Source organism: Dama dama, chromosome 13 (genome assembly GCF_033118175.1).
Source record: "Dama dama isolate Ldn47 chromosome 13, ASM3311817v1, whole genome shotgun sequence".
Lineage (NCBI taxonomy): Eukaryota > Metazoa > Chordata > Mammalia > Artiodactyla > Cervidae > Dama > Dama dama.
In genome coordinates this window covers 21488729-21512435 of record NC_083693.1, presented here as the reverse complement: position 1 = coordinate 21512435, position 23707 = coordinate 21488729, and the positions used below count along the sequence as shown (strand labels likewise).

Genomic DNA, 23707 nt, shown 5'->3' with positions numbered 1-23707 from the left:
CCTGTTGTCCTTGAACTTGTCCCTCAGACCCTGGTTGCCTTTGTTCCCCTCGAATGTCTTCAGTTTGTGTAGATAATTCAGTTTTCACAGTTGTTTGGTGGGCGGAGGGGGTTCCATTTGTTTTTCGTGGGTGATGTTGTTTTATGCAGAAAGAATGAGATAAAGCTCAGCTCCCTACTGAAAAGCTGGTTTACAACAAGGGTGTCTTAGAATTTTTTAAAACCAACCCATACCTTTCCCAGTTTACAGACATTGCTGTCCCCATTTTAAATTGTTTCAACACACCTAAATTAAACCTTTCTAATAAGTCCATGTTTATTTAGATTGGTATGCACGTTTACTATTGCTTTTGAACACATACATTCTCACATTCAGCCTTTTGATGCCAGGAACGGTTTTCCTTTGTCTTTGAAATAAATCTATTATATGTACTTTCATGAGTGAATCTTCATGTGATAAGCACTGCTGGCTCATGCTTTTCTGAAAAAGTCTCTGCTTTACTCTTAAGACAATTTGCTAGGTACAAGTTTTTGAATTGAAAGGCTGAAACCGTATGTATGTTAAGTTTTTCTACTCTCTTGTTTCGCTTGTTGCACTGAGATATAAAGTCACTCATATTACTTTTTCTTCACAGGTGAATTGTCTTTTCTCTCTAGCTGCTTGTAAATGTTTCTGCTTTTCTTCCCAAGTATTTTTCAATTCTACCGTGATATTTTTAAGCCCAAACACCTCTTTATTTATCTTATTAAGGGTTTATTTGGATCTTCCCATTTGATACATTTCAACAATTCTGGAAAATCCTCAGGCATTTTATCTTCATATATTGCCTCCCTGTTCTCTCATTAACTCTTTGCCCCTTCAACACCCATCAGGTGTTGTCTTAGACCTTCTTGTTGACATCTTCCATGTCTTTGACCTTTCATATATCTGTATTTTTGTTTCTGTCCTATACATTCTGAAGAACTTCTTTGGAAGTATTTCTCAGTCCAGTAATTTTCCTTTCTGTTAGTTGGTTCTCTTCTGTTTTTAACCTGTTAGTTAATAACAACCACTGTGTTTAAATTTTATCGTCTCCACTTCACATTGTTTCTCAGCCACAATGCAGCCCAGCTTCCATGGTCCATTTTTTTAAACCACTTTATTTGTGTATTGGCTGTGCTGGGTCTTCATTGTCTGTGCAGGCTTTCTCTAGTTGCAGAGAGCAGACACTCTCTCCAGTTGTGGTGTGTGGGCTCCACGTTGTGGGGCCTCCTCTCGCTCCAGGGCACACGGATTTCAGTAGGCGTGGGTCAGTAGTGGACGCCACCGGGCTCGAGAGCACAGGCTCAGTAGTTGCAGCACATGGGCTTAGTTGCTCTGAGGCACATGGGATCTTCCCACATCAGGGAACTCGTGTCGCCCTGCATTGGCCGGTGGATTCTTTACCCTTAAGCCACCAGAGAAGCCCTCCGTGGTCCATTTTAAAAATAATTTCTTTGCCTTCTCTACCTTCATTATACTTGATTAGCAAAACCTCTGGTAAACATGGGTAGAGGAAAACAGCCAGTATCTCCTGACATCTATATTACATTTCTTTGAGCCATTATCCTCTCTTCTGGACTATTTTATAATTTCTGCCCTACTTTTCTAATAATTTCTCCCTGTCCTCACTCAGATCATGACCATGGTTGACACATGTGCCAGTTTACTGCTGTTTTGCCCCTGCTGTATCTACCTATCCCCCTACCAACATCTGTGCCTGTTATCTTCTGCTGTCTGTCCTATAACTTTGAATCACTGAATTGTTGCTTCCGAAATATCAATAACCTCAGATATGCAGATGAGACCACCCTTATGGCAGACGGTGAAGAGGAACTGAAAAGCCTCTTGATGAAGGTGAAAGAGGAGAGTGAAAAAGTTGGCTTAAAACTTAACATTCAGAAAACTAAGATCATGGCATCTGGTCCCATCACTTCATGGGAAATAGATGGGGAGACAGTGGAAACAGTGTCAGACTTTATTTTTGGGGGCTCCAAAATCACTGCAGATGGTGACTGCAGCCATGAAATTAAAAGACACTTACTCCTTGGAAGGAAAGTTATGAGCAACCTAGATAGCATATTAAAAAGCAGAGACATTACTTTGCCAACAAAGGTCTGTCTGGTCAAGGCTATGGTTTTTCCAGTGGTCATGTATGGATGTGAGAGTTGGACTGTGAAGAAAGCTGAACACCAAAAAATTGATGCTTTTGAACTATGGTGTTGGAGACTCTTGAGAGTCCCTTGGACTGCAAGGAGATCCAACCAGTCCATCCTGAAGGAGATCAGTCCTGGGTGTCCATTGGAACGACTGATGCTGAAGCTGAAACTCCAATACTTTGGCCACCTCACGCGAAGAGTTGACTCGTTGGAAAAGACTCTGATGCTGGGAGGGATTCGGGCAGGAGGAGAAGAGGGCAACAGAGGATGAGATGGCTGGATGGCATCACCGACTCGATGGGCATGAGTTTGAATAAACTCCGGGAGTTTGTGATGGACAGGGAGGCCTGGCATGCTGCACATCATGGGGTCGCAAAGAGTCGGACACGACTGAGCGACTGAACTGAACTGAACTGAAGACCAACTCTCCGTCCATATACTGGATCACACCCCTTCCCAGTGATTCAAAAATATTGTTCGAACTCTTCTTCCTTCTGTCTCCTACACCATCATTTTTTCCCTCCCTCTCTCCCCTGGTCCTTGCTACATCCTCTTCCATCCTGTTTCTCTGCTCTTATTTATTAGGCTGTGCTAGGTCTTAGTTGCAGCATGCAGTATTGTTGATCTTTGTTGTGACATGCATGATCTGTTTTTTTAGTTACAGCATGCACGATCTTGTAGTTGTCGCAAGCAGGATCTTTAGTTTCAGCATTCGGATCTAGTTCCCCGACCAGGAATTGAACCCAGGCCCCCTGCATTAGGAGTGCAGAGTCTCAGCCACTGAACCACCAGGGAAGTCCGTCTCAGCTCTTCCTTGTAACAGACTCTTTCATAGAGTTGTGTAAGCACTGTCTACAGTTCTCTGTTCTTTCTTAAACTCACCTTCATCTGAACTTTGTTTTATCACTCTAGTCAACTGCTCATTTCAAATCAGGGACCAGTTTCCAGTGACCGTCTTATTTAGAAATTTATTTTTAAGTGTCTAAGTGTTAGTCGCGGCTCTTTATGACCCCATGAACTGTAGCCCCCCCCAGGCTCCTCTGTCCATGGGATTCTTCAGGCAAGAATACTGGAGTGGGTTGCCTGCCCTCCTCCAGGGGATCTTACTGAGCCAGGGATCCAACATGGATCTCCTGCATTGCAGGCAGATTCTTTATCATTTGAGCCACCTGTTCTTGCCCTCCTCTTTAAAGATCTTTGTTTATCTTGTTTCCTAGGACAGCACAGTCTCCTACACTATCTCTTTTGCTCTGACAGCTCCTCAGTATCCTTTTCTGATTCCTTTTAATCTTCTCCAACTCATAAATTTGTACTTTTTGTACTTTTCTAGGGATCACTACACTTCTGAGCCGCTTCTCTCTATGATTATTTCCTTGTCAAAATTAGCCAGTCTGAAACCTTTAAACACCATCTGGATGCTGATAATATGCAAACTTATGTCTCTAGCCTTAGCCTCTTGTTTGAACTCCAAACCTTCTATCCGTTGTCTACTCTTTGTGTCCACCCAGATGTCAATAGGTGCTTCAGACTCCCCTTCTCCAAACCTGCTCTTCCCACAGACTTATAGCTCCATTAATGAATCCGTCCACTCTTGCAGTTTGTCAGGCCCCACTATTTAGTATTATCCTTGATGATTCCATTTTTATATGCTCATTCAAGTTGTCTGAAAATCCTCTTGGTCTACTTTCTAAATAGAGTAACATGGCCACTTTTCAGTAATTGCACTGCCATCAGCATGGTTCTAAGCTACAGTTAACTTTAACCTGGATCATTGCAATAGCTTTCTAAATGAAGCCTCTGCTTCTACCCTGTGTCTTTATGGTATGTTGTGATGTACCAGAGTGATATCTGAATCACTCCAGAATCACAGAGGTGTATGCACAACTTTCTGAGAAGCTGTCATGTAATATTCCAAATTTTTTGCAATCAAATATTTTGCCAATTTTTATTGAGGTGTTTCCATACCAAGTTGTAGAAATTCTTTATATATTCCAGATACATGTTCTCTTTCCGTACATGTATAGAAAATATTTTCTCCCATTTTGTGACGTTTTTCATTTCTTAAGTGTCTTCCGAAGAGAAAAGGGAAGAATAATTTTAATAGTTAATTTTTTTCACTTATTTACATTATTCTGCTTTTTGTACCCTAAGAAATCTTTGACCTACCCTTCCTTATGCCAGAGGTTTTTCTCATAATTTTTTCCTAGATGTTTTGAAGCTTTAGTATTTAGTTTTAGATATTATGATTTATTTAGAGTTCATTTTTATCTGTGGTAAGGGAGAGTGATTTTTTTTTTTCCATACATATATTCAGTCATTCCAGGGCCATTTGTTGAAAAGACTCTCATTTCTCCCATTGAATTACCTTGGCAATGTTTTTTTATTTTTTTACTAGAGTATAGTTGCTTTACAATTTGTGTTCGTTTCTGTTGTACAACAAAGTAAATCAGCTATATGTACACATATATAACCCCTCCCCCTTGAACCTCCCACCCGCACCCCCCACACCCCCATCCCATCCCTTTGGTCATCACAGAGAGCCGAGCTGAGCTCCTTATGTATACAGCAGCTTCCCAGCTAGCTATCTCACGGCAGTGTATACATGTCAGTGCCACTCTTTCAGTTCATCCCAACCCACATTCCCCTTGTGTGTCCACAAGTCCATTCCGTACGTCTGCTTCTCTCTTCCTGCCCTACAAGTGGGTTCATCAGTACCATTTTTCTAGATTCCATATGTATGCATTAATATACGATATTTGTTTTTCTCTTTCTAACTTACTTCACTCTGTTTTTCTTTCTGACTTAGTTCACTCTGTGTGACGGACTCTAGGTTCATATACATCGCTATAAATGACCCAGTTTTGCTTCTTTTTATGACTGAGTTATGCTCCATTGTATATATGTACATCTTCTTTATCCATTCCTCTGTTGATAGACATTCCATGTCCTGGTTATTGTAAACAGGGCTACAGTGAACATTAGGAGCATTGGGGTACATGTATCTTTTTGAATTGGCAGTGTTTTTAGAAATAAGTTAATTATATATTGATATATGTTGATTGTATTTTCTGTTCCATTACTGTATCACTTTATAATAAACTCTATTAGGTAAGCTTTATTTTTTGAAATTGCTTTGACTGCTCTGTCAAATAATATTCCCATATATAATATTCAGAATCAGCTTGTCAGTTTCTACAAAATTGGGATTGCTTGCTTCTGAGGATCGATTTGTGGAGAACTGTCATGTTAACAATATTGAATCTTAAAATCCATGAGCTAGTGGCATTTCTGTACATTTCTTTAGGTATCCTATAATGTTCCTCAGTAATACTTTATAATTTCCAGTGTAGTGGTCTTGGTCTCATTTTGTGTATTTTATTTCATTGTATTTTATGGATTTTGATTCTACTGTAAATGAAAAATCTTAAGTTTTATTTTTCAGATTTTTGCTTCTGGTATTAAAAATAGAATTGATTTTTGAAAAGTAACTTTATACCCTCTGACTGCTGCATTTAATTGTTATTTTTAGGATTTGCTTTGTAGATTCCATAAAATTTTCTATGTAAAAATCAGGTCATCTATAAAAAGTGACAGTTTTGCTTTTATCCTTTCTGATACTTATGGCTTTTACTTCATATATTTTCCTTTATTACAGTGGCTAGAACATATAATTCAGTACTGAATAGGAGTAGTGAGAGCAGATATACTTGCTTTGTTCCTAATTTTAGAAGGAGATGGTGCAGTTATCCTCGTCATAGAATCATTTTGTCTGTTCTGTAACTTCATCTAAATGGAATTATATAGCTTGTGCTCTTTTTTGTATAAGACTTTTTTCACTCAATGTGTTTTTGAGACATATTAATATGGCTGCATGCGTAAGTGTTTTCTTCTTAGTATGTATTTTTTTAAAAAATCAGCTTCACAAAGCATAATTTATATACAACAAACTGTTGCCAAACATGATCAAATATGGTAACTATAAGATTCTTGTTAAGTGTCCTTTATCAGATCAAGGTAATTTTTCTTGTATTCATTGTTTGTTAGTAGTGTTGAGTTTTTTTGTCAATTTTATTTCCGCATCTATTGAAATAATTGAATGTATTTTCTCCTTTATTCTGTCAATATGGTGGATTATATTTGTTTTTAATGTGAAATTAATCTTACATTCTTGGGCCATATTCTCCTTGATTACACTATAGTATATGTTTTGTATGTATTTCTTGATTTGATTTGTTATTATTTTCTTAAGGATTCTTGCATCTTTGTTCCTGTTGCATGTTTTCCTATAATTTATTTTGTCATAGTGGCTTTGTCAGGGTTTCATAGGGTAAAACCAGCTTAATAAAATTAGTTGTGAAATATTCCTTCCAGTAGAATGTTCTTTCTTCTTTGAATGTTTGATAGAATTCAACAGTGAAAGTATTTGATTTTGAATATATCTTGATGGAGACATTTGTTCAGTTTTGTTCAGTTGTATGTTTCAGTACATTTTCCCTTGTTTAAGAGGTAAGACTTTTGTTTACTTTGCCACAGAGACATTCATTCTATTCTCATCTCTACCTTTTATGTTTGCAGTGTTTATTCCAGTAACATTCAATGTAATTACTGATGTACTGAAATTTGGTTACTGTTTTATTATTTTGTATTTGTCTGCTGTGTTTCTTGGCCTTCCCTAGTGGCTCAATGGTAAAGAATCTACCTGCAATGCAGGAGATGTGGGTTTGATCCCTGGAGAAGGAAATAGCAACTCACTCCAGTGTTCTTGCCTGGGAAATCCCATGGGCAGAAGAACCTAGCGGGCTACAGTCCATGGGGTTGCAGAAGAGTTAACATGACTTAGTAACTAAAACAATGTATTACCATGTATTTCTTGATTTGATTTGCTATATTTTCATAAGGATTCTTTCATCTTTGTTCTGTTGCATATTTGCCTATAATTTATTTTGTCTTAATGGCTTTGTCAGTGTTCCATATCAGGGTACAGCTGGCTTCATAAAATTAGTTGTGAAACATTCCCTCCAATAGAATGTTCTACATTTCTTATTCCTGTTTCCATCTTCTCGTCTTTTAGAATTCTGTTTTAATTCATCTGTTGGCTTTTTATCTATTCTCTGTTTGTTCTTTGGTGATTGTTCTAGAGATTAAATATACGTGTACAAGTATGTTTGAGTGTGTGTGTGTGTAATTTCCACTTAACTTTTGACACCCAATTTGGGATTAATTTTTTCACCTAAAACATAGAAATATTGCAACTCATCTAAGTCCATTTGTCCACCTGTCCCTCCCCTCCTTTTTCTTTCAGTTTTCACATGTCTTGTACTACATCTAAATACATTATAAGCACCGCAGGAATGATGCTATAAGCATAGCTTTAAACAATCATATGAGTTCTAAAGGAAATAAAAGAAAAACTTGTCTTGTATATTTACCTATGTATCTACCACTTCTAATGGTCTTCATTTCTTCCTGAAGTTTGAGTTCCATTAGGATTCCTTTCCCTTATTCTGAAGAAATCCTTTAGTTTTATTGTTGTTCACATATGCTGGTGAAAGATTATTTTAATTTTCACTTATCTGAATCTTTGTTTCACCTTCACTCCTGCAAGATATGTTCATTGGATATAGAATCCTGGGTTGACATTTTTGCTTTTGCTTTTACCTAGCACTTTAAAATTGCTGTTGTACTTCTCCTAGCCTCCATGGTTTCTGATGTGAAATCCATGAACATTCAGGTAGTTAAGCTCTTGTACATAATGTGTCATTTATCTTTAGTTGGTTTCAGAATTTCATCAGTTTTGTTTTTCAGAACTGTGATCATGACACATATATGCATGCATGCTAAGTCACTTCAGTCTTGTCTGCCTCTGTGGGACCCTGTGGACTGTAGTCGCCCAGGCTCCTCTGTCCATGGGATTCCACAGGCAAGAATACTGGAGTGGGTTGCCATGCCCTCCTCCAGGCATGGAGGGGATCGAACCTGCATACTCTTAAATCTCCTGCATTGGCAGGCAGGTTCTTTACCAAAGAGCTATAGTAAATAGGTCTTTTACCTGCCAATGCAAGAGATGCAGGTTTGATCCCTGGGTCAGGAAGATCCTCTGGAGAAGGGAATGGGTACCCACTTCAGTTTTCTTGCCTGGAGAATTCCATCGACAGAGGAGCCTGGTGGGCTACACTCCATGGGGTTGCAAAGAGTCAGACACAACTGAGCAACTAATATATGGGTATTAGTATATAATATGTATATATAAATATATATATTTATTTGCCTATGCCTGATTTTGTTTGAATTTATTCTGCTGGAAGTTCTCTAGGAAGTGTTCAACCATTAGTTATTTACATATGTCTCTAACTTCCCTCTTTTTCTGAGATTCTGAATATCTATATTAGCACTTTTGAAATTATTCAGTGAGCAGTAATAGTCCATTCATTTATTTCCATACTATTTTCTGTCTTTCAGATAAGGTGATTTCTTTTGATATCTCTTCAAGTTCCTTAAGTTTTTTTTTTTTTAAATTCTGATCCTGAACATACTTACTGATTTTTTTTTTTTTTTAGTTTGAGATATTGATTTTTTAGTTGGACATTTTCCCTTTTATTATTTTGTGCATTTATTTACTAACTTATTTATTATGATGTCATTTTCCTTCATCTCACTGAGCATATTTTTAATAAGTAGTCTGAAGGTCTTGTCTGATAATTTTAACATGTGCATTACCTTGAACTTGACATCTGTTGATTGCCTTCTCCTTGATAATGATTCCACTCTCCTGACTCTGTGTATGTCAAGTGATATTGAGTTGTGTCTTAGACATTAAGAGGATTATGTGGTGAAAACACTAAATTATCCTACATTGTTTCAGATAAGCTTGCTTTTGTTTTTTAAGAAAGCATTTACTTCTGTTAGACTCAAACTGAACATTCAGTCACACCTGCCGTGAGTGGCAGCTTTGACCCCAGTCCAGAGGCCTCTGAGTCTGGCCCATGTGTGAGGCGGTGTCTGTAGCAGAGCTCACATACAGAATCTGGTATTTTCCTTTGCTTACTCTCCCCTCCTGATGTGCTTGTGTGTTCTCTGGCGGCCCTGATTGTCACTGACGCCTTTGCCTACATCCTTCATAGGCATTTAGAAAACTGACAGGTTTTCTATTGAGTTTTAACCAACTGGTGTCATCTCTGTGTCTTCAACTCTTCTTGAGCGAAAGATGCAAAAATTATTCATGTGGCCCCATGCAGATCTGAGTTCTTGGTCCAAGGTTTCAACTCCTCTGAGAAATATATTAACTTTGTTTCATACTCTCAAATACTTGGTCTCCCCTCCAGTCCTAAAGGGTTTCTGTTTTTGCTAGATGATGGTGTTAAGGAACTTAATCCACCATTAGAGAAGTAAAAACTATGCATTGATTTTAAAAATGTTTATAGAAGTACTAGTTTCTCACTTTTAAAGAATTTCAAGTTCTTTGAATGTGAACTTTTTTTTGTAAAACACTTTCTGGGCTTACTTACCAATACCTGGGGAGAAAAATATGATAAACGAGGTGTTTGTCTAGCATAGCCGTCCCTCTAGTTTCGGTTCATGTGAAAGTAATTTTGTTGAAGACATTATATAAATAGTTGATAATGAGGAAAATAAATTAAAAATATGTTGTTTCCTATTTTTTTTCTTAATAGTTTTAGGTCAGCCTCTTTTTACTTGAAATTATATTTTGCAATTTGAAAGAACAACAAAATTCCACTTATCCAATAGATAGAAATTAAGAAATAGTAACCTTTTAGAATATAATTAAAACCTCTAATCTTAAAAGAACTTTAAGAACAGGGAAAGGGAAATAGGTAACAGTGAAGAAAATTACTAGTTTTACATAGTAGAGAAATTGCTGTGCTACTTTCTCAACTTCTCTCTCTGTTGTTCACAATAAAACAAAACATGACAAAAAAAAAGAAAAAGAAACCTTTAAACACCTAGGAAATTAGAGGAGTATACATATTATTAGATAATAAAATTGGTAAATCCCATCCAGTTAATAAACTGGAAGATTTCAGTAATGTAATGATCTACATTGATTCAAAGAGTATTTCAAAAATTCTATACTTGCTCATTAAAAAATGCACAGAGGTTTAGCACTAGAAGAAAATGTAAATAACGTATAGATTGGGAGGCTAAAGGAAAATGTCATGATTTACAGTTTATAGGATTTTACACACCAGATCTCCAAAACGATGTATTTTCAATTCCCTCCAAGTAATAAGAGGGCTCAGAAATAATGTGAAAAACATATAAATCAGTGTTCCTGTAATTAGAAGTAAGTAACCAACTAAAGAATATAAATTTGAAAATCATCCCATTCATAATAGTATCAAAACTCTTAAATTATTTTCCAAAAAATAATAAAACATATGCAAAATCATTATGTAAAAAATAAGTGAAAAAGATGAAGTTCTGAGTATATGGAGAAATAAATATTCCTTATAATTCAGAAGGTCAATATCAGGATGTCAGTTCTCTTCACACTGATAAGTACGTTAAAGGCTCTTCCAATAAAATCTCACCGAGAATTTTACAAACTGTTTTACAAATTTACAATCTACAAATTTACAATTACAAATGTAAAATTACAGATTTTACAAATTTACAAACTGTAAAATGTTACAAACTGATTTTTAAATCCATGTGGAAGGATACAGTCAAAGAACAATCCAAGATAATTTTAAAAGTGAAATAATATCTACTTATGTACTCAGCTACCATCTGATTACTGAAAATGAAAATGTTAGTCACTCAGTTGTATCCAACTCTTTGCGACCCCATGAACTGTAGCCCACAGGGCTCCTCTGTCCATGGGATTCCCCAGGCAAGAATACTGGAGTGGTCCTGGTGAAAGAACAGTAATGTAATTCAGCAGAAGGGGTTAGAGAGTCTGTATGGCTTCCCTTGTAGTTCAGTCAATAAAGAATCTGCCTGCAGTGCAGGAGACCCGGGTTTGATCCCTGGGTCGAGAAACTTCCTTGGAGAAGGAAACGGCAACCCACTCCAGTATCCTTGCCTGGAAAATCAGTGAGCAAAGTATGGAGCCCTTCAGTAATCCAATTCTAAAAGTTGACTATACTCAATATTTTATAATAACCTATAAGGTAAAAGAATCTGGGAAGAAAAAAAAAGAAGTGTGTGTGTGTGTGTGTGTGTGTGTGTGTGTGTGTGTGTAATCCTGAATCACTTTGCCATATACCTGAAACTAATACAGCATTGTAAATCAACTATGAGGATGAAGTTCAAATTGGGAGCTTGTTTCTACCTCTAAACCAAGAGAAGGAACACACACACTCACACAGTTATCTTTTGAAAGAAGAGACAAGAAATCACTTTATCACCTCAGGGTACCATAGATTTCTTAAGTAGAACACGGAATATTAAAGGCAAAAATCCTCAAGTTGAAGATTAATATATTTGCATTAAAAAATAAAACCACTATTTCATCCTAAGTTTTCATTGGTAAGAGAATATCATGGAAAAATTGCAAAACATTCATTGTAATGGGGTACCATATACCACATGAAATGAATATACTTGATTTATATATACCATCAATAGATCTATAAAATGCAGTATTAAAAAGTTCCAGAATGATCTCAAAATTTTGACACTGTTTATTCTAATTGAAACCTTAGGTCTCCTCAAGTGTTAAAGATTCACACTGATCATCATTTTCTTGTGGCCATCTAGCCTCAAAATTGGAAATTTTAAGATTTTTATGGATAAACGACAAGGTCATACTGTATAACAGAGAGAACTATATTCAATATTCTGTGACAAGTCATAAGGGGAAAGAATATGAAGAAAGAATATATATGTGTATAACTGAGTCATTTTCTTGTACAGAAGAAATTAATATAGCATTGTACATCAGCTATATTTCATCCAAATTTTAAAAAATTTTTAAGAGACTTCAGAAAACTAAAGTTTTTATCCAAAGTATTTGAATTTTTCAGTACTGGCAGCCTGCTTGAAAAGGAATCATTCCCTCTGGGGCTTCCCGGGCGGCAGTAGTAATAAAGAATCCACCTGCCAGTGTAGGAGATACAAGAGACGGAGTTAGATCCTGGGGTCAGGCAGATCCCCTGGAGGAGGAAATGGCAGCCCACTCCAGAATTCTCGCCTGGGAAATCCCGTGGACAGAGGAGCCTGGCGGGCTCCAGTCCATGGAGCCGCGAAGAGTCGGGCATGACTGAGCCATGGAGCACAGCACACAGCCCTAGTTCAGATAAATCTCACTCTTGGTAAAATTTGGCCTGTAGCCTCTTAGTGACCTTTGGATTTTCCATGCTGTGTACTTTACCTATATTCTGGCGTGCCAAATCCAGCAGCAAGAAACTAAATAAGGTTGGTAGAGTAATGAGGTTTCCAAATATGGGAACTCTATTCCAGAGTGTGATGGGCCAGCTCATCTCTCTGCCTTCCTTATTCTGCTACTAGTTCTAAAACTGTGCTAATGATCGTGTGTCTGTGTATATTTTAATCTACTTGGAACTATACAGAGAGTCCTGGGTTTAATCTCCTGAAGCCAGTGAGTAGGAGCTGAGGATTGTCCCCATACTGTTTTTGCAAGCAGTCATTTGCTCTTTGTCTTCCAATCAGGTGTTCTTAGTCACTGTCTGGAACTTTGAACTCTACATGATCCCTCTGGCTTTATTGCTCCTCTTTGTCTACAATTCCATCGGAACCGTGAGAGGGAAGGGTGGCAGCATCCAGGACAGCCAGGTGAGCCCAGATTCCAATAATTCTGACATTTGATTAGAAAAGAAAGTGTGTTACCAGTAAACCACCACCACCACCACAGCATGACCCGATCCACTGCATTTGAGACTGGAGGAGCAATACTGCTCATGTATTCACGTTACAGGGAAGATATTCATCATGTGTAATCTGGAGTCTTCCTTCTAGAGACTCTGTGTTTCTGTGTCTGGGCCTGCCTCCTTAGCTTGCGTGAGCCATCTGGTTTTTCATCAGCATTTCCAGGCCGGCAGCACCTGTCTGGGTGTCCATGGAGTTCCTGGGAATAAGAATCTCTACTTCCCAGGTGGTACTAGTGGTAAAGAACCCACCTGCCAATGCAGGAGACGTAAATGATGCAGGTTTGATCCCTGGGTCGTAAAGATACCCTGGAGGAGGGCATGGCAACCCACTCCAGTATTCTTGCCTAGACAATCCCATGGACAGAGGAGCCTGGTGGGCTATAGTCCACAGGGTCGCAGAGTTGGACATAACTGAATCAACTTAGCATGCACACACACACACAGCAAGCCTTTGGTGGCTTCTTGAGCCCCTTCAGGGAAACACAAGCGGAAGGTGCCTCAGACTTCCCCAGTTAGTTCTCCTGTGCAATATTCTCCTGTAGCCTAAGGCCTCAGGGGGTCCTCTGAGGCTGGCACACTTCCAGGGAAGTCAGAGAGAGGGTGGGCATGGGCCCCCTCTGTTCTCAAGTGCCCAGGTTTTTTCTGCAATTCTCAAGCTCACTGGGGTGTTAAAAGAAACACGGGCAGCGCCTCTTCTCCACGACATTCCCCTACATCTACTTTTCTTACTTTTTCTCCATCTCTCCCTCCCCTATCCCTCTTATTCCAGCCCATAGAATCTTTTTCTGCTCTATTTTAGAAGGAACGTGTGTGTATAGACTTGCTTTGTGATATAAGCTTGTTATTACAGGTTTAAGAACCAAATGTTCAAAATAAAAATCAAAGATCTTGAGACTTGGTAACATCCTTTAGAAAAAAATGACCTCCATGTTGGGTTTTCTAAGACTCAAGCTGACCATCTTCACCCATTTTTCCTTATAATGTTCTGATTATTAAAAAATAATTGTCTCTGAAATAACAGATATTTAAGGAATGTTTCTGGTTTCATTTGGGGTGGTGGGAAATGAGTGTAAGGCCTGGAGTAAAACCTCAGACAAACTCAAAATTCTGTTTGGGTTTTGATGGTGTAGTTCAATAAGCATGTGCTTGTATAAATAATGAGGAGCCTGAAGATGCTAGAACCAACTAACAAATAAATAGCATTAAAATACAAGTTTATGTAAGGATTAAGTTTCACGGAGCTACAAATGAAGAAGCTTTTTACAGAGAAACATCTGTTGTGGAAGTGCTGTGTTCAACTAACATTTTTACAGTTTTAATCAGATTTTACTTTTCCAGCTATATATATGATGTACCTGTTTATAGCATATGTGTGTGTGTGTGTGTGTGTGTGTGTGTGTGTGTATTTGTAGGCAGGTATGGACTTCCCTTGTGGCTCAGATGGTAAAGAATCTACCTGCAGTGAGGGAGACCCAGGTTCTATCCCCGGGTCAGGAAGATCCTTTGGAGAAGGAAATGGCAATCCACTCCAGGATTCTTGCCTAGAGAATTCCATGAACAGAGGAGCCTGGCGGGCTACAGTCCATGGGGTCACAAAAGAGTCAGACACAACTGAGTGACTACACTTTTTTTTGATACATCTGTATGGGTTTCCCAGATGGTGCTATTGGTAAAGAACCCACCTGTCAATGCAGGATTCTTGCCTAGAGAATCCTATGGACAGAGGCGCCTGGCAAGCTACAGTCCGTTTGTGTGTGTGAGTGTGTGTGTGTGTGTGTGTGTGTGTAAGTAAATATGGGTACGTAAGTGTTCTTGTGTGTATATATGTATAAATGCGTATATATATATTTGTGTATGAAATATTTTTTAATTTACTAAACATTTTATAATTCATTGTCTAATTTAAACTTGGTAGCATAACCCTGAAGGAGTCAAGAACTACTATTTTCTTTTCATGCTTGATGCAGCTAAGGTTCAGAGTGGCAGGGTGATTTGCTCAAAGTCATACAACAAAACAGTGCTGGGACAAGGTCTCCAACTGAAGACTTTGTCTCAAGATGAAGACTTCTAACTCCTAATTACAGAGTTTTTTCCTCCCATAGCAGGTTTTCATTGTATTCATTTTTATCCTTTGTTATCCATTTGCTCTCATGGAACATGCTTGTTGCTAGCATTGAATAGGTTAGTTCTCCAGTATCAGTAAGCATTCCACAGACTGCTCGATGGAGTTTGTAGGAATTCTAGGAGGTAATTCAGTACCAGCCCTGCCTGAAGAAATTGCTCAGTGGTTTATGGAGGTCTTCAGAGTTATTCCCTCCCTTGTACAAGCATGATGTTGACCATTCTTTTTTCTGTTGGAACAATGGCAGCTACTTTGGTATGCCTGAGTTTGCAAGGTCAAGTAGAAAGGTAAGTGTTTAAACTGAAAATAGACTTGAGTTTTCTGATACCCAGTGTTCTTTCAGAGCTCCCAAATCATTGGATTGTGTACCAGCACGTGTTAGCTTTAAAATGTAGCAGTAATATGATTCAAACGTACCCATTAACTAGCCAGGGTTTCTAAATGAATTTGGACAAGCCTCCGTGTGCAGCGCCGCTAGTGCTGTGGCCCCAGAACTAAAGGCAGGCCCCCATTTAGCCCAGACCTGAACCTGGAGTTTCCTTCCCTCATCTGCGCCGCCCCCGCCCCCCCCCCCCAACTCCAAAGCCCAAGGAAAACAATAATACTGTATAGAAACCTGTATCTTATTCTTGAGATTGATTACATTCAGACTAATGCATTTTCTACTGTCTAATGTTTCGGTAATGGCCCCAGAGGAAAAGTGCAGTCATTATAGCAATGAGCCCAGCACACACGGAGTATGGTGTTCTCAGCCTTAACGCAGCAGCTGGTTCATTTGTCAAGAATAAGAACAAAACTGTTTACAGAAGGTACAAAAAACTCGGCAGTGTGGTTTTTAAAGCTGGCTGCTTTCAAAGGGCACTTGCCTAATAGCTTTATTTATAGTTCACAGTTTTATGTAGATCATGCATATTGTTTACAGTCTTGTTTCAGCATCCTTTAACTTTAAAAGGGTCCTTTTTTAAGAGGGCACGGTGTATTTCAAAAAGACGAGTGTTTCAATGATGTAGGAAAAGTTGAGGCCTGGGTATGCATGTGTTTGTACTTGGTCATTTCAGTTGATGTTTTATTCACATGTTGTGGGTTTTCCCCTTAGGAGAGCCCAGACATGGATGAGGAGGAGGATGAAGATGACAAGGTGGGTATGCTCCAGAAAGGACAAGAAAGGCAGCATGAATGCTTTTGATTTTATTTTTAATTTTTTTTTTTTTTTATTAGTTGGAGGCTAATTACTTCACAACATTTCAGTGGGTCGATGGCATTCTAGCCGGTTGAGTCAAGCTCTGTTGTATCATCTTACTACTGTAGGGTGACCAGTATAGTGCTCAAATTCTCATAATGTGTAAAGGTTATCCCTTTTCAAGTTTTAAGTGAAGATGAAAAGAGGTGGAATACAAGGAATAACTGGACTGTTAACTAGGAGGCCTGTCATTTGAGGCAAAGTGTAGCCTTCCCCTTGGTGTGTGAAAGGTAGATGAAAGGTAATCCAGGAAGCCAAAAGTAAATCAGGTGCAATCGCTGTTCCTTGAGGCTCATGTCTGCACTCTGCGGGGTGGGTCACCCGCTTCAGAATCTGTCACTTGCCCAGCTGTTGCTGGCATCGTTTTCAGCTCCACGTCTGGGTACATCTGTCCTTTCTCTCCTCCTGGGAGAATCTCTCAAATCTGCTGCTTTGTTGTCATTACGCTTTCAGACAAACCTTCTGGAATAAAACGGGGAAAAAAAGTAAAATGCCAAATGAGATGCCACTAGCTTCACAGTCGCCCAGTCCCCTAGAACTTGTGGGTCTGCCGGGCTCTGGGCGATAGTGTGTAGAAGGGTGACAGGAGAGGAGAGAGGGAAAGGGAAAAGTTAAGAGTCCGATATAAAATGTGTAGGAAACAGAAATGAATTCAAAAACACCAACTTCATGACACAGACAGCCTTAAAATCCATTGAACGAGCAGGATGTTTTTTGCCCATTTGAAGGAAGTTGGACAGATTACATAGTAAATCTTACTTGTCGTTCTAAAATGATCATTAAGAGCAAACTAATAAAGTGTGACTTTTTAAAAAGAGAATCGGGACCCTTTCAAGAATGAAAGTCCCATGACGCCACTTTCTTCTTGATGAATTGATGTGAGTGGCTTCTGAGTGATGTCAGTCCTTGAACATTAACAACAGTCACAGCTAGGGACTTCCCTGGTGGCTCAGTGGTGACAAATCTGCCTGCCAGCGGTTCAATCCCTGGTCCGGGAAGATTCCACATGTTTCAGAGCAACTAAGCCCACGGGCTGCAACTGCTGAGCCTGTGCTGTAGAGCCTGCGCTCGGCCACGAGTGAAGCCCCCGCAGTAGAGACTCAGTGCAGCCGGAAATAAATACATGGAATCATTTTAAAAAGTGGCCACAGCTAAACTAATGTGCCCTCGGGGATGTTTCACCACAGGAGACACAGCTCAGTTCAGTTGCTCAGTCGTGTCCAACTCTTGGCGACCCCGTGGACTGCAGCACGCCAGGCCTCCCTGTCCATCACCAACTCCTGGAGCTTGTTCAAACTCATGTCCATTGAGTCGGTGATACCATCCAACCGTCTCATCCTCTGTCGTCCCCTTCTCCTCCTGCCTTCAATCTTTAATGGAATTATTTTAAAGCTACACAAGGAGTAATCATCAATTTTATTAAGCAAAGGTTGGAAGTGAGGAAGATTTCTTTCTCTTTGGTCTAGTCTGTATTAACGAGGCACCTATGGAAGAAGACGTTGCCCACCCTAGGGAGATCATTGTGACTGTGGGGCTTTATCCCCTCTAAGAGAGAAGAAATGCAATAAGAAGGTGATGAATGAAAGAGTGGTGTTGAGTAAACAGGAAGGCAGTAAAGTCATCCATGAAGGGATTCCAGGCTCCCAACACAGGGGCCCCAGGTTCAATCCCTGGTCAGGGAACTAGATCCCACATGCCACAACTCAGAGTTTGTATGTACTGCAACTAAAGATCTCACCTGCTGCAGTGAAGATTAGAGATCCTGCATGCCACAGAGAAGACCCAGTGCAGTCAAAAAAGAGTATTTTAAAAATATCAGCCATGAAAGTTTAGAGCAGTGGTTGGCATGGTCTTAACTTTCCATTGTGGCACCTCAAGGGCTCTCTGGGGGTGTGGAGGGAAAACCACTTGGGCTGTGATCTACATGGATGAACCTGGGAGCTCTTGCTGTCCTCAAAGCATCACCCTCCTCACAGAAGATACATCAGCCCACCCACACTGAGGATGTTGGCACTGGGGTCTCCACATCTCCTCCAGGGCACTTCCATTCTTGAGATACTTTGATTGATTGTAGTATGTTTGTAGGGCCTTTAAGGGTGCCGTATGGTCTTGTTTCTTTCTCTTCCTCAATTTCATACTTCTGTGGAAACTTCTTTTTGCCTTTTTATACTGTGGATGGGCTTCTTGGGGCAAGGATACTGGAGTGGTTTGCCATCCCCTCCTCCAGTGGACCGCGTTCTGTCAGAACTCTCCGCTGTGACCTGCCCATCCTGGGTGGCCCTACATGGCATGGCTCGTAGCTTCATCGAGCTCCACAAGCCCTTCGCCACCACAAACTGTGCTCCGTGAAGGAGGCCTGGCGTGCCGCAGGCCATGTTGCAACGCGTGGGACACGACTTAGCGACTGAACAGCAACAGCCTGGAAACTTCTGAAGGCATAGCTCTGAAGTGAAAGGTTGACTTCTGTTTAGGCCTCTTCTGCTGAACACAAGCCTTGTGTTGTGAGGGGAGACTGACACGCTTCAGCCCTTTTCCACATCTCTGCACTGTTGCTTCTCTAAGAGATGTGTGAACTAGAGGGACTTTCAACTGGAAGACCTCCGGAGCGCACCTCCACTTACAGATTATTAGGCTTTATCATTTCTCCTCCATGTAGAGCAGCCTCCACACCCAGAACTGGTCCCTCAAGCAAGGAGGCCCTGGGCCACTCCCCTCCACAGTGTTCTGACTCCGGGGGCTTCCCCACAGTGCCCTTCTGGCTTCTGTTGTGTGTTAGACATGACAGACGGGCTTCTGGGAACTGTAACACACCCAGTGAGAGATGGACTGTTTACAAATTATAAACATCCAGCCATCTCCTTCCAAACCAGGAGAGGAGGGGAACTCCTTTCTACTCAAACTATCCATCTTGAAAGTGACAGTCCTTAATTGCCAGCGCCCCTTCCCACCAAATACCATCACAGACAACCATGGAAGATGAAAGCGTGCCGGGGGCCCCTTGGCACAACTTCCTCAGGAGATGGACGTGTTCCCATATTCTGTCTGTCTCCGCTGCACAGACCAGGACAAGGTCTGGGGTCTGTCATCCTTTTATTGTCTGGAACAGGGATGGCTGTAAAATGACATCACCATAGCCTCTTGCTTCTTCTCATTGTTAAAAGTCCACGGTAATGCCCTGTATTTTTTTCAAAACTAAATCAGACTCCACAATTTTGCCTTCCTTTCTTTGGTGGGCTTTCAGTTACCATGTAGAACACTTGGATAACTAGGTTTTTGGCTCTTAGGAAACTGAAGGTACAAACTCAACTTTGAAGAGAGGCAATCTTTCTTAGACCTGATGGCCCCATGCAAGAAATTGTTTGTTACGAGTATAGTTTGCTGGGGACCCCAGAACAAACAGATAATGGCTAAGTTCAGCCAACAGCAATCAGCTGACATTTCCTATTTGTATTAGATTCCATATGTGAAATTCTTCTATGTGGACCTTATTTGTACGGATGGATTACAATGAAAATTGCATTAATTTGCTACACAGTAAAGGTCAGTAATTGAAGCATGAACCAAGAAACTATTGTGTAAAATGCTGTATCCCATATTTAGGAAAGGTCATGCAAAGCAATAATATCTTGTTTTCATTGCAGAATGTATAAATACTTGCATTAGCTTTTCTTTCTGTTTTCTAGTCCAGCAATCACTTGTATAGAATATTTCAGGATTTACTGTTAAAAACAGGAAGAAAGAATAATAAGGGCATGTAATTAAAAAAAAAAAAAACCTGCCTATTGCTGTCATAAAGACACTGCATCATGATGCCTGCATTTTGGGTTGGTTGGTTTTAACTCAGCTGTCAGAAATAGGATTGGATCATCTGTTCGAGATTATCAGTGAGTTCACATTTGCTTTACAGTGTTTGGTGGAAGGGGAAAAGATCCTCCTTTCATGTCAATTATGGGTGAAAAACATGTGGATCTTTTCCTTTAAGAAAATAAGAGACATACATTTTTGTGGATTGATGATTTTGTAATGAAAGAATGTGAATAGATATTATATCCCTATCCTCTTTTCACATATTAGGATGTTATCACTAAAATCTAAGTATATTTTAACCATCAATCCTAGTTTTAAAAATGATTTTTATCCTCCCAAATGACTGGTCCACTTACCACCACCCAGGTAGAGCCTTCTTAGAGAGAGAAGGAAATGTGTGTACATTTAGAAGTTCTTGTAAGTTCACTTACATAGTCCTTTGGGTGAAGTTGTTCAGGGCCAGCATGCCTTATTCCCTGTGCTTTCTTGTTCCAGAAAGAGAAGATGACCTGTAATGTCTCAGCCAGGAAAGACTGTCATTCTTGGAGGAAGTCTCCTTACAGTTTGATAGTGAGAGTAGTTTTGTTTATGATTCCTTTGCGCCTTCTTAAGCATGTCTAAAACACAGCAAATTAGTTTGATTAGTGATTTTTTTTTAATCAGCTGACTAAGTCATGCTACTTTTAGATGGTGTGGTATGTTTAAGAAAATGAAAAATCAGGTAATTATCTTCGAAAAGTTAACAGTAGTTGAATATACACACACATACTTTCGGGGCATATACAGTCTACATACAGGATATATTGTAGAGAATCTTATGGATAATTTTCAGGGGAGTAAAGCAAATGGTTGTTCTGATGTAACTTCTTTTAATTTGAATTAATAATATTTTCAGTGATGAAGTGATTTAATTGCTAACATTCCTACCATACCATCTTACTTCCGAGACTTTAATATTAAAATGGATTCCAGCCAATTCTTAATTATCTGTTTATACATGTTTTGAATTAAAAGGGATTGGCTTCCTTATTCTTACAGTCTTTTCCCTGACACATTGACTTGCTCAGATCCCTTTTAAAAAAATCAAATGCCCATCCTTAAGATGTTTGGCTTCATTACTTTCAGAAATAATCCAGAAATGTTATTAATCTAGTATTTTGAAGCATTATTCAGCCTACTTCTCTCAGGCTCACTGGTAGACCCAGTACTTGTGGATTTTCTTTGTGACTCCTACTGTAAAGATTTTCCTTGTATGTTGCTGCCAAATATTGTGAAATATGGTACACTAGACTGTAAATGGTATTTATGTGGATTATGCTCTTATTAAATAATTTACAGTAACAGGCTCTGATGTTACAGAGTGTACATCTGGATATTTATCATGCCATTGCCTAAAATTTTTACATTATGCTAATAGAGAAGACATTGGACATTGTATCTCCGTTATCCACAAGTCATTATTTTCCACGGTAATAGCCGTTCCTCTTGTTTTTCCTATTGAAATCCCGTCTGGTTCAGTGTGGTTTGCCGTAAGTCCCCATCAACCCATGAGTTTGCAAGGTAATTGACAGATAATTTACAAAATATTTGATAGGTAGGGACACCTCTTTTTTCTCAAGGGAGAAATTGTAATTTAGCTTAAGTAATAAATGACATAAAAGCAATAATTTAAAATGAGACCATTTTGGAACTTCCCTGGCAGTCCAGTGGTTAGGACTCCACACTTCCACTGCAAGGGGTGCCGTTTGACCCCTGGTCGGGCCGGTAAGATCCCACATGCTGCAGGACACAGCCAAAGAGTTAAAAAGGAAAAAAAGAGAGCGACCATTTTGAGTAAGAATTATTTAAATGATTAGATTATTCATATTTGTAGAGTGTTTACAATTTACAGACTGTTTCTATGTGCTTTAACTCAGTACTCAAAGTAAACTTTTAAATTTGATATTATTTTCCCCATCTGTGAATGAACTAACCCAGGTTAAGTGAAATGTAGCAATGCGTTGGAAAATTTCCCAGCCAGGAGCAAGATTCAAATCCAGTCCTTCTGATCTAAATCCTGTTTATTTTGGACTGTGTTACCTTGATACAAAGGAAACGTTATTAATTTACTGGCCCGTTTTTCCACGTTGTTATTGATAACATTTAGGGAGTGTTTTCTCTGTGTCTGTGATTGCTCCTTTTCATCAAAATTTGTAGACTACATTGGGTGTTAGAGATGCAGTGCCTGGGTGAGTCAGGACTGCTTAAAGGTGGTATTTGCGCTGAGTCATAGGTGATAACTATTTTATCTTCCACGCGCCTCAGTCCCCCCACCTCAAAGGAAACTAGAGGACACACACAGCTAAACCAGCAACTGCGGCGTACTGTGTGTTTACCTGTGGGAGTGACAGCCGGGGAAAGCCGTCAGCCTGTCTGACCTCTAACACCGTGGCGCCTGTCAATTGGCTCAGAGAAACTTTTAAGGAAGTCAGTCTTCCCAGGGTCTAAATGCCAAATAATTTTCTCCACAGTGTTCCCAATTTTTCAAAGGTGTGTTTTATCCACATCTTCCTCGTGATGATGATATTTTTTCCTCTTACTTTTTTAGCCCTTTGGTTTGATCCCTGATGAAAATCCTGTTGCAGGCCAAAGAAACCTGTTGGTAAAGATCAGTCAGTGTGGAAGGACTTTGTGTGATGAACAGGTCATGGGAGCAGTTTATAACTGCTTCGAAATGATATTGATTCAAAATCCAGTCTGTTTCATATTCATTTCCCAAAGCAAAAATACTACCTGAGAAGGAAGTACTCTCTTGAAAGAGGACAGAGATTTTTCCTCACTTTAATAGTGCACCATAAAGCAGGGGGTGTGTGTGTGGGTGTGTGTCCATGTGTCCGTGAACACAGGACATATCTCATGGGAAGAACGCGTAAAGACAGTTCCCAGTGCATACGCCAGATTCCTGGAGGACAATTTTTAATCTCATATATCAGAAGTACTACTTTTTGTTCTTTGTTATGACAGATGCTGAGAGGTTTTTTTTGCCCCCCCTGCTAAATGCCACTCAGTTTATTTCTGATGTTTATAATTCTTCAAGTTCTCAAATTGCAGGCTTTTAATATTCAGTAGGATGAAGTAGACCAAACAGATTCCCATTTAAAATCTGAAGTCATATTTCTGCATCTTTGCTCTGGATGGTTTGCATTATTGGGATGATCCTAAGATAGAAATGTTGCATCTTTCCCTTTAGGGGATCCTGGGCATCCTGTAACAAATACTACCCAATTTTTAAGCATGTCACAAAGATCTTTCCTGATGTGGTCAATTTTTAGGACTATCTCTTTGGTTATGCCTAGGTAATTAGTAGAGAAAGATTTTCTTGACTCAGAACATGTATGAAAGACTTAGAGTAACACACTGATTATATAATGAATTCTTAGCTGTAAATTCATTCTGATGGTGTTAATTCTCTCCTAGAGGCTCAAAGCTACTTTATTGCACCTACAGTGCTATGCTCTTTGGAGATATTGAG

At 39.4% G+C, this 23707-nt stretch overlaps 1 protein-coding gene across 6 annotated transcripts in view; it reads left to right on the top strand.

Moving 5' to 3' along the window:
- The window catches only part of MCTP2 (multiple C2 and transmembrane domain containing 2), a 252157-nt gene that overhangs the window by 197834 nt on the left and 30616 nt on the right, over window positions 1–23707 (top strand). For 5 of the 6 annotated variants that reach the window (XR_009695391.1, XM_061158618.1, XM_061158616.1 and 2 more), the window contains 2 exons: window positions 12810–12932; window positions 16246–16287. Coding sequence is in view for 5 of the 6 variants with exons in the window: in XM_061158618.1 (XP_061014601.1) it covers window positions 12810–12932; window positions 16246–16287 (165 nt within the window). In the remaining variant the exon portion in view is untranslated. The remainder of the gene's footprint in view (window positions 1–12809; window positions 12933–16245; window positions 16288–23707) is intronic. The other variant, XM_061158619.1, reaches the window with a different exon arrangement.